Here is a 20961-nt window from a genome sequence, read left to right as displayed (position 1 = left end):
TGAACACATGTCAAACCACAGCCTCAGTCTGTTGCAAAGCAGCATGTCTGAGAACACGTGTGCTGTCAAATCACTTAGCCTCTCAGTTCCCTGATCACTTATGTTGTATATATGCTACTTTATTCCTGGGTTCTTTTGGAGGGAATCAATTAGTTCTGTCTCAGATGAGAAGTTCTGTGGACAGTTTGTTACAAGCACCTCTAACGATTAGGCACGTTGGATGTGACTGAACCAAGTGCAGCTCCCTCCAACCTATACAAACCTTTTGTACTATTCCAGACACTTCAACACTTCCCATACTCCCCCTTTCCCTCAGGCAATATATACCTTCAATATCAGGTTATAAAATCATGTCCCTGGTGGGCTGTGACACAATGCTAACAGTATTTCAGGAACTTTGTACTGAAAAAAAAACCCACAGAAAATGTTATGTCTTGGGGCCACAGAAGTGACACATGGGGTCCAGCGGAGATCAAAGTCAACCACTGTACTACAGATATACAACCATTCTGTCTAGAAGGGACTAGCCCTGAGCAGTGTCAACATTGGTCAGTCTGTATGATGTTGTTTGCGGACCAATGATCAATGTCAAACAGATGACTTTACCACAGGCAAATCCCACCTCTCAATTCCATACTAAGCACATACCGCCACAGTATTTTTGGCTCAGCTCTGCTACATGTCAGAAAGATACCTAGATGCAAATACAACCTTGGGTGGTAGGAAGTTCCCAAGTTTCAGGTTGCCAAAAAATGAAAGATACAGAGGGAAAATATCACTAAGCACTTGAATCTGATCACAGTAAGAAAAAAGACACTTAAAACAAATGGTAATACTGGCATCAAAACAAGTGACCACGAACATGATGTAGGCTGTTGATTTAGGAGTTTTCTAACCATCAGAGAAATGAGATCCTAGAAAAGTTTTTCAGCTTGTTTTGCCCCTTCTGTTCCTAACTTTATTTTAATTTAGGACTTAATATATTTATGAACACCATATATTGCACAGTTGCCTATAGTCATAAAAAGGAATGGACAAGAGGAAAGCCAAGGCTTTTTCCAGTTGTGCTGTATCATCTTGAAAACAAGGTGTCATCAGTATATATGGTGATTTACGTCCCAATCCAAAACCTACTAAGTCAATTAGAGTCAGTCCTATTGTTTAAAATTAACACAGACTTAAGCCTTAATGAGAAAATATACAAAAATTTTAGCTATTTCACTTTCATTGGCTTCCTGACATGGGAAATTTTTAAGAATGCTTCTAATGAGGTTATGCAGGAAGGATTAACACTGTGCTCTGTTCTGGAAGTTCTCAGCAATGTGGCTGATTAATAAAGTACTGCACAGCAGCCAGGGAAGGTCACTGTCTGGTACAAAGACTGTTTTTTGTTACAAAATACTTGTTTACTCTGAACCGGACTGAAATTCTACAGTAAAAAGTCTTCCTAAGTCATACCTTCTCCATTATGCCTGAGCACACTGCTGACAGCTGCATTCCTGCATCTTTCCAGGATAGATGAATTACACACAGAACTAACAATATCCCCATACCTTGGTCAAAAATGTTCAAGTCTCAAAACTGCTGTCAGCATAGTTGTTTAAGTCTATCGATCATTCTAATATTTAATTGAAATCAAGGACTGCTTAAGAACCAGAAGGAACTAAACATAGATTTAGAAAACAAAAATGTCATAGCCTTTGGAGTCTGTAGATCCATGAAAGCTTGTGTTTTATGTACTTCATAACACTTCTAAGGAGCAAATGAAATTGGAAACCATCTGGAGAAAGACAAACTGATGGAGAGTAGTTAGTTTGGTATCATAACATAAAGCATCATATCTGACAAATTTGGCAAAATATTTGAGAAGAGAATATAAGGAAAGGAGATAAGTGTGAAGCAATTAACATAATCTATTTTAATTAGGAGTAAGACACTTGTGAAATTACTGTGTAGCAGGTTAACCATAGTTTTTAATAAATTAGCAGTAGAAGCAGCATTCTTCACTGGATAAAAGGTTGCCCAGGTAAAAACTGAAAAGAGTAATCTGAAAAATCACTTTGGGGAATAAATGTGCTGGCTTCTATTAAACAAACCCTACAAGCTTCTAAGAACAACTGCATAAAAACAGTGCTTGCCCCCCATATTTCAGGCTCTCCACAGAATTTCTCTTAGTGCCCCAGTATCTGAGTAAGTATTGACCCCAGTTAATATCCTTAGCTATTTCCAGGATATTTACCATCTTGGTATCTGAGTATCAGTGAAATACATATCCATGGCTATGTTACAATAATGGTAGAATGCTGACTTTCTAAATGTTTTCCATGGTATGCGATTTCCATTCACCACCATTACCCTTCTGTGAATCATCATTATTGTCCCATAGCCATGGGACAGTAAGATACTGAGGAGAAAAATAAAGCATCCAGGTAATGACAAAATTACAATTATATATAAAACCTTAAAAGATGAAAACTGGAAAAAGAAAATACAGAACGGGTTTGTTCTAGAGAAGAGGGTTAAACAGTAATATGACTGAAACTTCTTGTTTGAGAGACTATAATAGATATATTTAGTTAATTGTCATTTAACCTCAGGACTCTAAGGAAAATGCCTAAAGCAGCATTCCTAAAGCAGGGAGCAGCAGACAAAAAACAAATGTAGGCAAAATATTCATATGCCGAGTATAGCAAAACTGGTTAATACAGAGGAATATTCAAGTAACACACATACTACTATAAAAATTCCATGCAAAATGTGCCATGGGCAGGTAATTAAAAGAAAAGAATACCACAGTTTATCAGAAGAGACATACAGAAGCCTTGCTGTGACAAATCTATTTTACTTGAATTTGTCAGCCCATGGTTATCTTCTGTCAAGAAGTATCAGCGATGTATAGAGTCAGCTCCTCTAGAAATAAAACAGCTTTTGAAGTTTTTCTCCTGAACACATTACCACAGCACCTATACAATATAAATGGCTAGACGTCCCCTTCCCACTGGTGACTAATTGGTCTTCTGAAAATTTGCTATTTTTTTTCACGTCTTTGGCATTTCCTGCAGTGTAGAATTTTAGTTTTTCCAATATCACTATTTAGAAAAGCTTGCTGGAAATGGTCCCAAATTCATCCCCTCTAATCATAGCAGTTTAAAGGAACTGCCAAAATTTGGAGCTTAGTCACTGCAAACTCCCTCACAGTAGAGAGGAACACTATTGTGTGGTTTACTCCTTTTCACATGTGAAATGAGACTCCTAATCTGAAGGTTTGCATTGATTTCCTAATCTTAGGTGACATGAATTTTCATCAAAGTCCCTCGCTGAAATTAGGCAAAACACTACTCATTATGGTAACCCTATGTACTGCAAGGTGGCAGTAGTATGGCTCTGTTGAAAAAGTGGAGGATAACCTTTTATAGGAGTTTTCAGGTGAGAATGGAAAACATGGACTACAATATGGAAGTAGAAGTGTTTTCTTTCCAAGACAACCAATTACATCTTACTTGAAAATGGAATAGCATGTCTTTAAAAAAATATTCAATTCTGTTGAGTATTAGGGACATCCTCCAAACCCCCTGGTATCATTAAAGAGTCTGTTCATTGAAAATATCTGTAGATGTTTTAGGAAACAGCAAATATTGAGATATTCAAACAATTCATAACACAAAAATGTCCCAGCAGCAAAGAAATCAAGATCTATTTCAACACTGTGTCCTAAGTACAGAAAAAAATATCAAAGTACTAGTTATTCATTAGATGTGTTATAGATTTATTCAGATCACCTGCACATATTGCAAGATATATCTCTCAGTTTGATCACCATCAAAATGTGTGACCAATATAAAGAAGACATAAGGTATTTAATATTCTTAGATAATGTTTTTATTCTTTCAAGTAATTTCTATTATTTCTCAGTTGCTATAAGAAAGGAATTAAGCAGTTATTTGAAGTAGTATTTCAATAGTTTTCAGAGGATCTCAAGACACTACTCCAGTCTTTTAGCTTGTAACCTCTCACTAGTTGGAGGCAGGTCTTTTCCAAATACCGTTCAGTGGATAATAGATACTGTGTAAGAATTTCTTCACCTGGCAATGTAATGACATCAACCCTGCAACAGAACATAGCAACTACTAAAGTTCACCAAGAACAGTACACGCTTAGCAAAAGAAGCATACAATATTTAAATATTTGAGTAACTGAGTATCAAATTGAGACTGTGCACTAATTAATGAAGGAGAAAGCCATTACACATGTGGAGGGATGCTCCCAGCTTATCCCCCATCTGGTGCCAGTTACAAGCAACCTGCACTCCTGTGCCTCACACTCTGAAAGGGAGGATGATTGAGACTGTGCACTAATTAATGAAGGAGAAAGCCATTATACATGTGGAGGGATGCTCCCAGCTTATCCCCCATCTGGTGCCAGTTACAAGCAACCTGCACTCCTGTGCCTCACACTCTGAAAGGGAGGATGTCAAGACTTTGAGAAAAGACCTTCTCAGGCACCAGGACCTTGAGAAACAAAACCTCCTCTCACCACTGGGGCAGTGTTAATTCTTGTGGTCTGAAATTATCTCCTCCTCATCAGGACCTTGAGAGACAACACCTGCTTTCACTGCTGGAGTAGTGTTAATCATTGCGGACTGGAATTAACTCCTCCTTACCCCAGCTATGAGATCTCTCCTTCGGACTACCACTACAGGACTAAAGCAGTCATTTGCAGTCACTCAGACTCCCTTCTTCAGTGCTGAAGAGTGCTCAAGGCAGCTAGCCTGCCCTTGCGGGTGTTCGGCCACCCTCATGACTCTGGGTGCGATCGTCGTAACAGCGATGGAGGAGAGCTGAACCCTGCAGCAGTCAGGCGCTAGGGACCGCGACTGCATGAAGAGAACTGCAGCTGGCCCAGCAACTCCACCTCCACCTTCCGCTAAGGAGTATAAATAGGTTGGCCCTGGACACTGTCTGGGGTTCTTTGTGGGTGACAGTGGGTCTGCCAACTTGTAGATGCTCTCGGGATGGGGACGCCCTCTGGCAGTTACTGCCCTGGGATTGAGTGTACATTGGCCGCTGAGGCAACATGTGGGTAAGATCAATCAGAATTGGTTTGCCTAGTTCATTTGTGTGGGTAGTTACAGTTAGTATAAATTAGCTAGCTTTGTCTGTTTACTGAGTGGTTGCCGTTAGCATAACTTTTAGTGTAATTAGAAAGTAAGTATTCTAGTTGAGCTAGGTTTCTGTTGATAAGAATTGTTGTTTTGCACTGTTGTAACTTGTGCAGTAAATTTTGATCTTTGAAACAAGTTGTGGAGTCATGCAGTAAACCTTCTTCTCCCCCTCCTCCCCTTCCTTGCACCACACGAAACCCACAAGGTCTGGGGCTGCAAGGTAGTCAGTTGTCCCGCAACAACATATGTGCCACAGGGTACTGCAGGGTAACAGCATGTACAAAGTCAGTTACCGCAGATGGGTTGATGTGCTGTAGATTCACACCTAAGTGTCTGCTATGTGTGTGTTACTCCCTCTAGAGTGACCATCTGTGATCTAGATTTTCTGGAATAGCCTTCTTCCCTTGCACAAGTGGGAAGGCCAAACTGCTGTCTGGCCCTGTGTTACTAAATCAAAAGTCTTAAACCAAAAGGGATTCGGTAAGCCACTCTAATTGTAATAACAGAGGAACATATTACATGACTGTAACAGATCATAGTGTGTAGCATATTTGTATTGCACAGTTTTGCTTATTTCCACCAAATTCACAAAAATGTTGCCTAGGAGAAATCTAACCTCAGGAATCAAAGTAAAAACCATGTTTTCCATGCATTATGCAAGTATTGAAGATCAAAGCTTGTAAACTGGTCACATACTGAAGCTCTTGTCTGAAGAGGAAAATCTCCCAGTGAGAAAACCACTGCCTCTATTACACAGTGACTGCAACTTTCATTATGCAGATCTATATTGTCTTAATGGCACTGAGTGATAATTAAACCAATAGGATTTAATTTTCTTGGTATGCAGTGACAGGTTTATAACTGCCTAATTTCATGCTTTGCCTATTGGCTAAGAGTTTCCTGCTCCTTGGTATGATTGAAATTAGTTATGCCTTTTGTTTTAGGACGGTTCACACTGTTGTCACACCTATACCATCTCTTTCTAATTTTTCATGTTGTCCTCTGCCCCTTGTCAGACTTTGAGTTGTTGAGCAGCCACCCATACACAAACAGCTAGGTTTTTTTGACATAAGCCTTTCTTAAACTCTCATGCTGGGAGATTGTTTTGCTTGAAGCTCCTCTTTCTATTTATTTTCTTAGTAAAACTTCATTAAGGAGATGGCCTTGATGTGTATTCACTTCTCTTTGACCATGGATTTCTAACAGGTGTGTGTCTTGATTGCTTTATTTAGCCTCTCAAAGTTATCTGACCCTTTGGTTAGCATTCTGTATTAGAAGAAAAAGAAATGTCACTGTAGATGATAGACCTGAGTGCTTTAGTTATGCTTCCCGTGGGAATTATAAGTAAACAATAGCAACAATAAAAAAGTAAATTTCCTCCTTTACCTTCACAGAGTATGTACCATCTCAAAATCACACTGGGAGGCCTTGCTATGCTGGAGCACAGGCAGCTGAAAGGAAGCCTGAGAAGGTTATCTGTGGAAATAGTGCTTACACGATGGTTAACTCATCATCTGGAGCAGTGGGCACTGACACACGCCAGACTCTCGGGGGAGCGCAGTGCAAAGGCTCCCTCGGGGCTCCTCCCAGGAGCTTGGGTCCTGCAGAGACAGTTCCAATGCTTCCATTATTCCCCAGCAATCTCCATTCTAGGACTGCTTTAAACCTTACACTGGAGCCTTGGGACACACAACAGTAAGGACCAAGGAGTGGCATTATCTAAGCAGCTCAATACAGAGCCAACCCCAGTGCTGATGCTAATGAGCTCTACTGAACTTTCAAAATTTTCAATACTATGTCTGTGATCTCCTAGTAATCACAGGCAAAAAGTTACTCATACAAAATTTAAGACTAAGCTACTTCAGATAAATTAAGAAACAGTATCTGGAGTTATATGACAATAAGGGATCGAGGTGTCTTAGGTGATATAACACACAGTGCAAAAAGCCTAACGATGTAATTAAAGCTTGCGCTTGTCCTGCCTAAGCTTTTATCTTCTTATAACCTTCTAGTCACGCTCTTCTCTTTCATCTCTTCTGCTTACAATCAATGACAGTTTAGGAACCTTTTATTTAACATCAGCACATTATTATTATTATTTTTTAAACATTGCCATCCCTATCATGCAAATACTTATCAGAAGATATATTAGAAAGAAAACTTCAAAATACTTGCTTTCAAAATAAAACCTAACCAAAACATACTGATGCACTCTCTAAACCATTCCCTCCCTTTTCCCAGAGGCAGATGAGAATGAAAGGGAAAAAGAGAGAATGAAGCATACACCACAGATGTCAGTCAGGTCATTAAATTCTGTGCAGGATACTACAGTGACATGAGCGATATATCAAGCTATATAAAGCAGAATACGATGGTCACCAGTAAAGATCCATAATTACAAACAAAAGTGAGAACAGAACAAAAAAATAAAGCTTTCTGGGAGGTTGTTTTATTCCATTATAAATCCAACTATTTAACTGTTGAAACAAAGACCTAATACCCTGGAACACCAGGGGAAAGTACATTCCACTGAATTCTCTTAGCAGCAGTAAAGTTTTGACTGTCAGTATAAGACATCTGTACTAATCTATTCACATTAGTTTCACCTGATTGCCTGGTTTAATGCAAGACTCAATTACTTTGGGATTAACGCAGCAATAAATTAAAATTCCGGAGGGTTGCTCAAATTATTCTAGGTTTTCAAAACTCTAGACTTTCCCACACACCATTTGTTAGTGTAACTGAACTAATTCAATGGACCTTAACTGTGCTATTTTTTGTGTGTCTCTAACCCAATATTAAAAAAAAAGTAAAGGTCTTAATTAACTAGGCAGCTAAAACAGCCTCACTGCAAAAAGTGGCAAGCACATTGAAACACTGAATAGCTAAAGGAGGTAACTGGAATCTTCTACACTTTTTTTCAAATTCAAGCCACTTATTTAGTTGTCTGAAATCAGAAGCATTGTCTTTTCTCTTTCTGAAAAACTGTGATTTTAGGTATCTCTGTGTTACTTCTCCAACACAGAAATACAAATAGGAGACTCTGACTGCCAGTGACATCCAATATTTAGATCCCAGTCCTACTCTTGGACCAATACCAGTACGATCAGGTTAAACAGTCAGTGTACTATAGGGTGCCAGAAGGCTGGTCCCTCAGACTGCCTGGAGCTTCCTTCTGGCTCATACATCAGGATTCCCTTTACCACAGAAATCAAGAAGCAGGAATAAAGAATTAGCAATGACATATCTCTCTGGTATAAGGTTGTGACACAGCCAGGATATACAAAACCAGGATCTTAGACATGCAGGGCCATCAATTTAGATGTAGTCTTTAGATAATCCCATCAGTCTTCCGTTGAAAAGTCAGGGCTTTACATAACGTACTTAAGCCATAGTCTTTTCTAATCTGCAGAAAATTTTTGACAAAAGGCTCTTTACTAATACATTCTCCAGTAAGATTTAATCCATATCACACATGCACAATAATGATATAACACGTGATTCTCTACAGCAACAGTAATAATTCAGAGACCTTGAAGACACTGAAAATTTTCAAGAAACATACTCCCTGATAGAGTTTTCTCATTTTGACATTGTGTTCCCTGCAATGACCTATTTTCTCCTTTCCATGTATATCCACAGTCCATGCAAACCCACTGATGACCACTGCCTAATGTTGGAGAACCCTCATTTTAAAATGACTGTACTTGTTTAGATGGAACTGTAATACTAAACAACAGAACTGAAATAACTGAAGATTTTTGGAAAACTACATGTGTTCAATGGAAGGCTCATGAAGACCTTAAGTTTGAGAGGAATGTTCAGTTCTTCTATAGCAATTACAGTTTTGCCATGTCTCAGAATTTTGCTAAACACAGCTAATTGTCATTCACCCTAAACCCACTATTACCCCCAAAATGTTTGGTAACTGCCATATCTAATCTCAGATGTAACAATGAATCACATATGTTTGTCTGCTTTTTATAGACTTTAGTACATAACTCTTTAAACGAGAAAAGCTGTATTTTCAAAGTATCAAGCACAGAAATATTCACTTACATATAAAGTTTATAGAGAGTTAAACTCTCTTTTGTCAGGTTGCAGGAGCAAGGAGCAAATCATTTACAAAGGTTAAAAAATTATTTATTTATGATCAAAGTAAGCACTAAGTCAGTGTGCCCGATCAGGAGAAAGCTCAATACAGAGGAGATCAGCATTTCTAAAACTAGTCTGGTGGTCGCCAATAATCCTGGGAAACAGCTTAATAATTGCTATCTTAATTATACGGTTTATTTACCTTCAAATAAACTTAAAACTAAATGGAGAAAACAGGTACAATGAAGATAGGGCAGTCTCCAGATCAAGAAATAATTTCACAGAGGCATGATCCCGCCTGTGACAACAGTATAAATGTTCCAACAGTGTTGTAGTTGAACAAAACAGAGACCTCCTTTTGGAGCTGTGCTAAAGTACAGGTAGCAATGAAGAGTAAGCATTCATTTAAGGGGACCAGTGACAAACACAAGGTAGCATATCTGTGCCAAGCTGTGGGAACGGTGCCTGCACCTCATGAGATTACTGCAAGTTTGCAAAGGGGACTATCCAGGCAGAACAGATAAATGAACTCCAGAAACCTCTTACTGAAGAACTGGTGGCCTATTTGGAAAATTATCTGCCTAATTTTAAAATTCTTGCTAATATTTCTCATACAAAATGGGCAGAAACAGAAGATAAAGTCCATCTTGCAGAATGTGAAGACAGGTCAAGGGGAACAGATTATTGCTGTCTGTTCTCTGCAAGGTGTTGGTTTATTCTACTGTGCTTTACTGTGCACTGTGAGATATTTCTGTCCCAGTGATACAGCCAAGAGCTGGAAATATACAACATTAATAAATTAAGTATGCTTAGTCTTCTTCATTCCTATTTCTGCTATCAAAATAGCACTTCTTTCTTGGTGCACCAATTTGAGAATTAAATCCTATGATCTGGCTTCTTAGACAAGTCAGAAGAATTCCATAATATCAAAATGAATTGTCTGCACAATGAATTGCCAAATCTCTCAGTTCTGTCATTTCAAAATTATATCAATGTTACTTTTTATTTTAAGGTTAAGCTACCAACTACACTACTGAGCACGTCAACAGTGGAGGGGGGATGGACCAATATGCTTCAAACTTTTAGTTATTCAATTAGCAAGTTAATAATGCTATTGCACATGGTGGATAAGGCACTCAAAAATGTGTTTTCTTGAGGAGACAAAAAAGTGGTAACTCTTAGCACCTAGGTGACATAAAAGCACACGAATAAGAAATCAAAACTGTCATGACTTGGGGAACAGAGTGAAACACTTATTTTTGAGGAAAATAATGAAGTAAAAGCTACCTTAATAATGTAGATCCTGACAAGACTCCATAGAAAGTTGTTTCTACCTGTTCTACCTATGTTTGTACATATCAAGAAAATTTCAAATAGAGGAGAATTTGACCTAAAAGATATACTATCCTGTATGCATACAAGATATTCTAGAATATCCACAGCGAACACAAGTGAATAAAATAAAATAAAATAAAATAAAATAAAATAATAAAAGTTGTAGAACACAGATTCTGATTCTTTCACACTCACATGATGGATAAAATTATACATGCTGCTGAAGCAGCATAACGGAAAAGGGTATTTGTGGGGAAAACTTATGCAGGAAAAAGGTCATTATTGCACATTCTGAAGGTAAACTTGTATGCAAACTGATATTTGGAATCTCAATACTGGCAATGGAAGGGAAACAATGACTAGAATTAAAGGTACATGTCAAGAAAGAGGAATATTATGTCAAAAAGTGTTATTTCTTATTCTGTGAAAATGGAGTATATTCTAGATCTGTATTTTTTAAATACAGGGAGGAAGAACAAATTAAGAATCATTAAGAAATGTCTGTAGAACTGAAAAATGTAAAACCAGGAGTAAAGTCAAACCACCCCGAAGAATACAAATGCTCAAATACAGCACAGATATTTACTATTAAAGAAGATACTAACCCTTTGAACATGGTTTGCTGGAATTATTTCCTTTCTGTTATCTCTTGTTTAAAGCATCAGAGTATCAAAGTCATAGTTGAAAAAAAAAAAAAAAAGACCACTTCTCTACACTAATACTGCAAGTTATTCACTCCTCAGCCATATACAAGACCGAGCCAAAATGTTAGGCTAAAGAATAAATGGTATCTATCATCACTTCTAAGGCCCAAAGGAACTTCTGGGGTAATTTAATCCAGAAATAAACAAGAGGAATTGAATCTGAATTTGTACAACAAAGGCTGAGATTTTCATCAAGTGATTCCTGCACCAAACTCAGTAACTTCTGCAGGGACTCTCCATGGTTTCAGGAGAGATACCAGGTTTGCACTTACAAGTTTCCTGGTGATTATTTCTGTAGGTAGTGGCAGTCGCTGATACAAAATGTTTATATTTTCCAAAATTACTTTTGTCTAGATTCAACTTCCATTCATTAGTATTTTCCTGCTAAATAAAAAAATAAAAGCAAAAACAAAACCCCAAACCCTTCTGTCATTAATTTCTTTCTCATGGAAAAGTAAATATGGCCTTAATAATCAGGTCTTTACAAAGCTGCAGGCAGTGAAAACTGTATAGTGCCTTAAGCCTATAAAAAGATTGATTTGTTGACTCCTTTCATCTTGTCCGTCATATTTAAGCAACAACCTGAACTTGTTTACCTCATTGACATAGGCATGATTCACTGTCCAGAGCATTCACATCCTTCATAACCAGAATTATTTCCCCAGATGAACAACACACAAGCATCCCTAACTGTTCTGACCTTACATGCACAAGGCATATGAACCACTTTCTTTAGTCCTCCAAGTTCATCAAAAAACTCTATTACTTTCTGAGAATGTGTATTTAAAAGTACTCTAAGTTAACAAGTCAAAGTTTATTTATGCACCTCAGTTAGAATTAGGGCCCTACAGCTCACCCTCTGCGAGGCCTGGGTTGGAATTCCAGTGAACCCCCCCACCTCCAAAATCTACTACCAATTTTGAAATAATGATTTTCACTGTTTTTTCAGTCAGTGGACCATTGTGACATGCTTTACGTCATTTTGGTTCACATTTAGAAAACATGACTTCTATCGTTTCACTCTCTGAATGGCTTCCCTGACTACATTCCAACACCTTTACACATTAACATCATTACCATATTACCACACAACAGTTCTACAGGCCTCAGTCATGGATGAAGGCCTCCTTATTAGGCACTTTACATGCAAGTGCTTGAAGAGCTGTATGAGTGGATTGGGATTAGACCTGTTTATCAAAGAATTTACTACGATGATGCACTTGCTGGGATAATTGAAGCATTAAGACTCAATATATAGTATCAAACTTATGTATCATCTGCAGAATAAAAGCCTGAAATCATTACTGAGCCAAGCCTCTTTCAGAAAAGCTCAGTCTCTTGAACTTCACCTCATGTAATTAAATGGAGCCTCTGCCTTAACAATAACATCTCATTGTGTTCTATTCTCCCAGATAGCAACTGACTCAGAGCCAAGGGACTGAGAATGTGGTGTTGATGGTGATCTGCATTTCTGGCCCTCCGTGCTTGTACAAAACTTCCCTGGCTTCATTCAGGTGGATATGACCATGTGAAAGGGCAGTGAGGAAGGGATGGAGGCATATTAGGAAGCTGAAAACTCCCCTGTAATCTTTTTGACTATCAGTTGTATCTCCAGCTTTGAGCAAATAACATGCAAATAGCATTCCTCACGGACCTGGAGGTCTCAAAGCTGGCAAAGTAGGCATCTGCCTAAGGCAAGAAACCAGTCATAATCCAGCTGCCTCCTCTGCCTATGCCAGGGATCTGGAAAGACATACTGGCTGCTAATTTTGCAACCGAGAGATGAGCAGGCTGTGTCAGGTGGGTTTGACATAAGAAAGAAATGAAAACTTCAGCCTCTGCCACCCGTGACAGGCTCTATTCTTTGTCCAGTGGCAGCAGGAACAGCAGGTTGGATTTTCAAGTGTTTTCTTTCACCTTGATATGTCTTGTTAACATTCATCCTCCTAAATCTCAGAGGTGCTTTTATACATTTTGCATTAGGCAGTCAATGGAGAAGCAATGGAAATAATGAAACAAGGACTGACACCATGTCTTTACAGTACTCCATCCAGCCACCAGGCTCCTGTTGCTTGCTTTTCTTTTGGGCCCATGAACTTCTGCTGACATCCTCAGACGGGAGGGAGATGGATCGGGGAGTGCCCTGCCCAGCCAGTACAAGGGGCTTAGCAGGGTATTCCTCCAGAATGTGTCTCACTTCCCATGCAAGCACTTTGACCACTTTATTACTATACAAAAATGTGGGTCATATCTGCTTTCTCTTTCAGAATGTTCTCTCAGTTCCCTGCACCCAAATTCATGATATAGGTATACACATGAAAGAACGGACTGTGAACACTTGTTTTCAGAAGTACCTAACTGTGAACCTAACTTAGGCTGGTTTTTCAGCTTTTCTTCTGGGCTGGTTTAAGCATCCTCTCTCCCTTTCCAGGGCTTTGACTTTCATCTGTCCATTGCACCTCACAGCTCAACACACTACTCAGCCTTTATGCACTCCAACCCTGGAGACAGACATGTGACCTTTAGGCAGCACTAAATACCTCACGGAAAAAGTACTTAACTGACTGTGAGAGAGTGAAGGGCAAAAGCCAGATTCACAGTATACTTACTATCTTAACCCTAATTCCATCCTTCTGAACAGTGGACCTAATGGCACCCCACTCTTCTTCAAGTCTAAGTGCAGTGGCTTCACAATTCAAACCCTCTAAGGTCTCTTCCTCATCATAAAAGAAACCTTACAACAACCTTTGCAATTCCAGTGTTAGGTAAATAAAGTTTCAATTTAAAGGTAAACAAAGGGGCTATTTTGATCCCTGTACAAGCCTTCTATCAAAGTAATAGCTATAAGTGAAAGGAGAAGAATGACATTGGCCCCACTGTGATGTGTCAGTCACTAAACATTAAACTAGGTTCACTTTTAAGCTACTCATGGCAGACATTTTTAACAGTGACATATAAAAACTTTTTTCCTAATTACAAACTTAAATTCCAGGTCGCATACTGGGCAAATCCTCATAATATGAAATGTGAAGTATCTGAGACTTAAAGCTCTGCTGCCATTTTACAGCCCATAAAATGAGAGTATGATTTTGCTGGCTCATTGCGCCACCAAACAGTGTTCCTTGCTATTATACAGTGGGTAAGGTTTAATACAGATTTTGTGTTTGTATATATGCTTTGAAGTACTCCTTATCACTGAGAATTCATTATTTGCCACCGAGATACAACATGTGTGTGGTTATCTCCTATACATAAAAAGGGAACTAATAGGATGATCATTGGCAAATACTCCCTGCAGCTACCAAACATAATTATTATCATTTATGGGGTACTGGCATTAGTAATGACATATGGGTTGGTGATACAGCATGGAATGAGATCACTTGCTTCTCTCTTCAAAATGATCTTTCATGGCATAAAACTTCTCTCCCTTACTTGCAGAATATAAAGGTATCTTTCATTCTGGTTTTCCTTTTCCTTTTGAGAAAATTTGAAGCAATATGTAACACTGTAAATCATGAAAAGAAATCTGTAGGATTTTGAGAAGAGTAAAATCAGTAATGCAGTTGCAGGTGTACATCTGTAGATGATTACAGGATTATACCCATGTGGCATATTGAATGATTACTAGACAGATGTTTCAAAAATTTGAATGCAAAAGAATCTGTACTGTGTGGAAAGTAGAGACAAGGAGGAAAACTGCCCAGAATATAGCAACAGAAGATGGAGGAGGGGTTCTGGCATATTTGTGTCTCTGTGGCACCCCTTCCAGCAGCAGACAACCCTACCAGCGTCCTTAGTTTAGCCTCATAGTGCCATGTTAAATATGTTGACTATAGACATACACTCAGACAAACAATGGCATGGGAGGCAGAAGTACTTTCCACAGTTCTCCAACTGCCAGGTCTTCCATGCTCTTATTTAATTCCACAATTGCATTTATGCTTTTTAGATATATCGGATGTAAATACATATGCAAATACAATCATATGCCCAACTGCACAACTACTGGGGGGTTATTCAAAAAACAAAGGTCATATTTCTCAGTGTTTAGCCCATCATTTTTTGCGCACTTCATGCTGTCAGTTACACCCTATGGAGTTAAACATAGCTGGGGAAAGTACAGAGAAGCACAGAGAAGAAGAGAATAAAATCAGAAAGAAGAAACAGCCCAACTGTGAATGCACCTGATGCTCTCAGTGGGAGTCAAGGTTGAAGGCTGTTCTAATACGAAACAAATGTCAACTTTTTCATAGGAGCGTGAATCAAAATCAGCTAAGAAGCCCGAGAAAGAGAAAAGCTTGACAGTACTATACCAGTACAGTCAGTAGTAAGGAGCTTTCCACCCACAACCACACAGCCAGCCTCTCATTCATATCCTTTCTCTTACTCCCACTCAGCCCCACAGGTAGTGTTCGAAAAATATTCCAGGCATACTGATGAATAAAAGACATTTAATATGAAGGCTCCCACTGTATAGGAACAACATCTACTTAGGAAGTCAAGTTCTGCATCAAACTGCTGGGAAGAGTACTTGGATTTCTACTGAATTCATGAACAAGTAGAAGAAAGTAAAATTTTTTATAACCTCCCATCAGCTGGAACCTTTAACATCTGAAGTCACTCTAACCTAGGGGGGAAGATTATTCTTTCTCTGCTTCACAGAGAATTATTCTTTCTCTGCTTTTTCTTCCTGTCTCAGAAGTTCATAAAATAAGGGATTTGAGGTCCTGAAGTCTTAGCTAATTGGTTCTCCACTCAATGTGGTTGTCATTCATAACTTTTCCAAGGTATGACCACACAGAACTGGCCTGGTTTTCAGTAAGTTCACTCTCTCTACAGATTACACTGACAAAGCTGGTGAATTGGCTGCCTGGTGTTCTTATTTTCATTCTGTATCTAATCTACAAATACATATGTTGAAGAACAGCAGAGGCATTAGCAGTAGGTATCTGCTGATGTGGTCCAAGTTTGACAAATTAGCCTCACACACATCAGGCATGAGTACTATATTGTTATTACATATTTAAAGCGTGCAGGCAACATAGAACCTATGGTATGAATCTGATTGTATTACTGCTGTACAAACACAGAATGGAAGCAGGTTTTGTGAAGAGAGGAGAAGCAATTCATGCTGTATATCTTAATTTTAAAGAAGCTTTACATAGGGTAATATGGCTAGGTGAAACTATCCTGTGATGGGTGCAAAACCATTTGATAAGTGTCCTTATCAGCAGTTATTAATGAAACATTGTCAGAAAGAAATACTATCAAATGAGGTTCCATTGAGTCTGTTCTTGGTCTGGTTTTATTAACTTTTTCATTATTGACCAGGTTGACAGAAAAGAAATTATACTCATCACATTTCAGATAACAGTAAGCTAAAGGGTGCTGCAAGTATTCAGGAGGAAAGAATTAAAATTCTAGAAGATTTTGGCAAACTGAAGAAAGAGTCTGAAAATTAGAAATTATGACATGCAACAGGGACAAGTGCAAGGCTCTACATTTAAAAAGAATCAAGTAAACAAATATGCATTGGGAATCATGGCAGTTCTTTAGAAAAGTACACAAGGGCTGTAACAAATCAGAAAAAGCATATGAATCACCCACATCATGCTGTTGTAAAAATGGAAAACATCTCACTGGGATGTGGAAACAGTAATAGAGCTTAAAAACACATAAAGTACTCTGCCAGTACTCCATTTCAGCAAAGAGGTGAATCAGCTGGAGAAGTCTAGAGAAGGGCAATAAAAATGATTTATAAAAAATAAGTCCTATAGCAAAAGACGGAAAAACATGGAGCTATATGGCCTAGCAGGGCCCTAAAGGGTAGAAAAAGCATAATAATAGTCATCAAAGTTGCAGAAAAGCTTTTTTTAAAATGTTTTCTCTACAACCATAGTGAATAAGGTGAAAAATTATGATCTTAAATTGAAGAAAGAAAGATTCAGGTTAGACTTCAGGAAAATCTTCTTAAGAGTAAGGATAATAAAGCACTGCAATAGATTTCTTGGAAAGACTGTGAAGTCTGCATCACATGATAAGGTGATGGACTACATAATCTTGTCAAGATGTCTTCAAGCCTTATTTATCTATAGTCTGTAACTATGTTCTTCCTTCAAAAATACAAACATACATACTTGCATAAAACATAAACAGAACACCTCAAAATTAAAAAGAAAGCCTGGCAATTAAATGTTTATGAAAATATTCTGTCAAGTACCAAAACTTACATTACTTTTCCAATTTTTATCCCTTTAAAGCCAAAATCATTTATAAAAGTGGGGAAAGATTATGGCCAAAATTGAAGGACTTTCTAAATATATAACTACTTACTTCGCATAATCTTCACTGTATAAAAAAATCAATCAGCTTACAGCTGATTTGGATAGATTTGGTCTTCTCCCTGTAATAAAATCATAAAAAGCCTCCCTTTTCTTTCTCTTTGAAGAAAAATAACAGAAATGATCAAATTCAAATATGCATAACTCGTCCTTATATACAGCAAATGAAGTGGCACTAATTATATGATAGCTGCCAAACTGCTATGCTCTTGTGATTTTTGTAATGATACATTTCAGGAACCAACAGGACAGGCTGCATAATAATATCTGCAAGTAAAACATCAATGAATGTATACAATAAAATAGTATAATTACACAGAAAAGATCTACTGCATTACTTACCTGTTAACTACATACAAAGGTGCATCATCAAATGGAGATTTATAAAATATTGATAAACTGGCTGGTTATTACCCTGTTTTTAACATTCCTAATTTGAGGAAGCTTATTTAACATTCTGTGGCATAACTGCTCTGTCTCACCCAATATTTTAAAGTTTAGTGGTCAGCCTTCAATGGATGTTCAATTTAAGCTCTGGCTTCTGTACTGAGATGTGCTTATGCCCTAGTTTCCTGTTTCTAGACAAAAAACATGTATCAATGATAATTCTCCTATGTCTAATAGCAATCTTTGATCTTTAAAATGCAGCAGTCAGGACAGCATATCAATAAAGCACAGAACTGGGACCCAGGCAACTAGAGTTTTAGCCCTACTTTTTTAACCAGCTTTGCAGGCACCCTTGGACTTCACCTGTTTTTGCCAACCTCTTCCCAACAGTAAAGAAGTACTAGCCTTCTTTAATCAGCACTTTGAGCCTTGTTCAAATCATCTACCCACCTAAGCTTGTCCAAGGCACTGCAGCTACTTTTCCCCAGTGACCAGGCAGACAGCTGGAATAACAGCATTCAATGCCCTAGTAGGTATGACAACTAATTTTGCATGTCAAGATAAGAAGGGTAGTTTCAGCCTGAGGCATAATTCTTCTGGTGATGTACTTATCCCACGCTCCACTGCCAAACTATCTCAAACTAGAGAACCTGTGTGTGGATGTTTTTAGCTTCTAGTGTGAACTCAGCTCATGTTTACCCAGGCATGACAGAATGCCACTAACTTAGGAAGCTGAAGGTTGTCTGAAAGATCACACAAGGTCATCCTCTGAGATCTACCAAATACAAATTTTATATAAAAGACAGGTACCACCAGCAGTGCTAGTACAGCTAGCAGTAGGGGTACAACAAGGACACTTATGGATTGACATTCTATTATGAAAAATAGAATGATATTTGGATGCTTTCTCCCTTTCTCATGAGAGAGAGAGAAAAAAAAGCACACATTATGGTAGATTTTGTGCAGAAACTTTTTAGTATCACAGAGTACCTGTTGTGACAGGATTGTGACTTTATTTCTTGTAACCCTCTGGTTCAGTGTGTATATTCAGCCACCTGGGAATCAAATGAAGTGATCTGGGCTGCAAAGGCTTTCAATATTCAAAAAACGTCTTGGATTATAGTAATTCAGTCATTAAACCTTTTTATTACCTTCAAGTTCAGCTGGGGCCAGGATAACAGTCTATTATCTGGAGCTCAATCCAGGAAAATGTACACTGCAGGTTCCTGTTGGACCTTTGTCTGTGAAATGCATGTGAGATAACCACAAGGCTCTAACAGGGAAACTGCATATTTTCCATCTGGGTATGGATTTTGCTTCAGCATATTTTTGCCACATTTCAGCTAAATTATTGCTCTCTGTTCCTACTCATCTTTCCTCGTGGGGATGACACCACAGATTCCAGCTAGCAGAGAATGTATTCTCTTGTTGACTTGTGGTGTTTCTCACAGAACACACATCACAGCTGCACTGCAAAATCTGCTTAATTCTCAATCATTCTGGGTATTCTAGTTCTCACTTACACATTTTGGATCCAGATTGCCACAGATATACATGCTCTCACTCTCTCTCCCCCTGCCCTTTACTACCAAGGTGATTATCAAAGTAATTCTGGGTGTTTCTGAATAAGAATTACTACTAAAATTAGACAAATAGGATCAATTATGAGACCATTATATACTCTAAAATGAATCATAAATAAAACACAGAAATTAGTCATTATATTTGCATACTGGTGATAATGAGCTGTTGCCTTTTCTTAAATAAAGACACTGTTTTAAAGTTATTTAAATCCTGGGAACCCAGACAGTGTAAAAATAGATTATAACTTTATCATTCCAAAGCAAACAGCACAGCTTCTCTTTCCGGCACGTGCTCTACTTAAGCAGAATACTGATTGCACTTGATACCTTTTCAGCACAGATACTCATTTTATAAACATTTTTAAATGGATACTGAAATGGATTTTACCAGTAGGACAGACCTATCTCATTAAAGCCACTGTAGCCCAGCTCTTGCCTGCTTAGTCCCAGATATTCAAGGTCCATGCATTTAAATCCAGGTGGGCACTGGTAACCTTCTTCTAGCTCTCTGGAACAGTGGGTGTCTGGGATAGCTAAATTATTCCAAGTTACATTTCTGTGAAAAAAAATCAAAATCAGTGTTACATAAACTCAGTCCATAGCAAAACTAAATACTTGTAAGTGAGAGGACTAAGGCAAGAAGTACATCAACTGTAATTCCCACTATTGGTTGTTCTTTGGAATATGTTATTTGCACTAATTCTGAATTAATTATGACTCCCCAGAACATACAGAAGAGGTAATATACAGCTGCTCTGACTGCTCTTTAATGGAATTTGGACACTTACTGCTTCAGACTCCTTTGAAAATCCTGAGAGTGTGTCCAACTGCAGTCAATACTGTGACTTTAACTTCCACAGACATTACCTGAGGTGGCTTTGGCACTCTTAATGGTACCATTATGGATGACTCACCAGCCATTCAAGTATATATTTAGTTTCTTGTACCTCGGTTAGGCCAGGTTTCTACCACAGCGACATACGATAGCTACCTTTCACCAGCATAACCAAGGATTCAAATCGCTACATTTTCAGAGTCACTATCTGGGTATGGCTGTGACTGAAACAGTTCGGTTTCACTTTTGGATAAGGTCAACAACAGTTTGGTTAAAGAGGTGAAAAACTTTGAACTGATTCAAACTGGTTCAAACAGATTCATGCTGGTAAATGTAACACTGAAGAACAGAAAGATCATGAGACAATGGGCAGCCCTGCCAGCCAGTGCCTTGGCCAGAGAGATGCTTTAGTCCTCTCATTTTATTGTTCCCAGAGGCTGGGCATCACTTGCCTTCCCAGCTCCTCTGGCACATGAGGTTATGCTACTGGAGATGCTCTGTCACGCTGCAATGCAAC

General features: G+C 38.4%; 1 protein-coding gene across 7 annotated transcripts in view; it reads right to left on the bottom strand.

Annotated features, from left to right (window-relative positions):
* NALCN (sodium leak channel, non-selective) overlaps positions 1-20961 on the bottom strand; it is a 242394-nt gene that overhangs the window by 170580 nt on the left and 50853 nt on the right. For all 7 annotated transcript variants that reach the window (XM_064504258.1, XM_064504278.1, XM_064504285.1 and 4 more), the window contains one exon: positions 20011-20165. In XM_064504258.1, coding sequence (XP_064360328.1) covers positions 20011-20165 — 155 coding nt within the window. The remainder of the gene's footprint in view (positions 1-20010; positions 20166-20961) is intronic.

The sequence above is a fragment of the Dromaius novaehollandiae genome, chromosome 1 (assembly GCF_036370855.1).
Source record: "Dromaius novaehollandiae isolate bDroNov1 chromosome 1, bDroNov1.hap1, whole genome shotgun sequence".
In the NCBI taxonomy this organism is placed as follows: Eukaryota; Metazoa; Chordata; class Aves; order Casuariiformes; family Dromaiidae; genus Dromaius; species Dromaius novaehollandiae.
The sequence above is the reverse complement of the archived record's forward strand: the minus strand, read 5'-3'. Positions and strand labels throughout refer to the sequence as shown.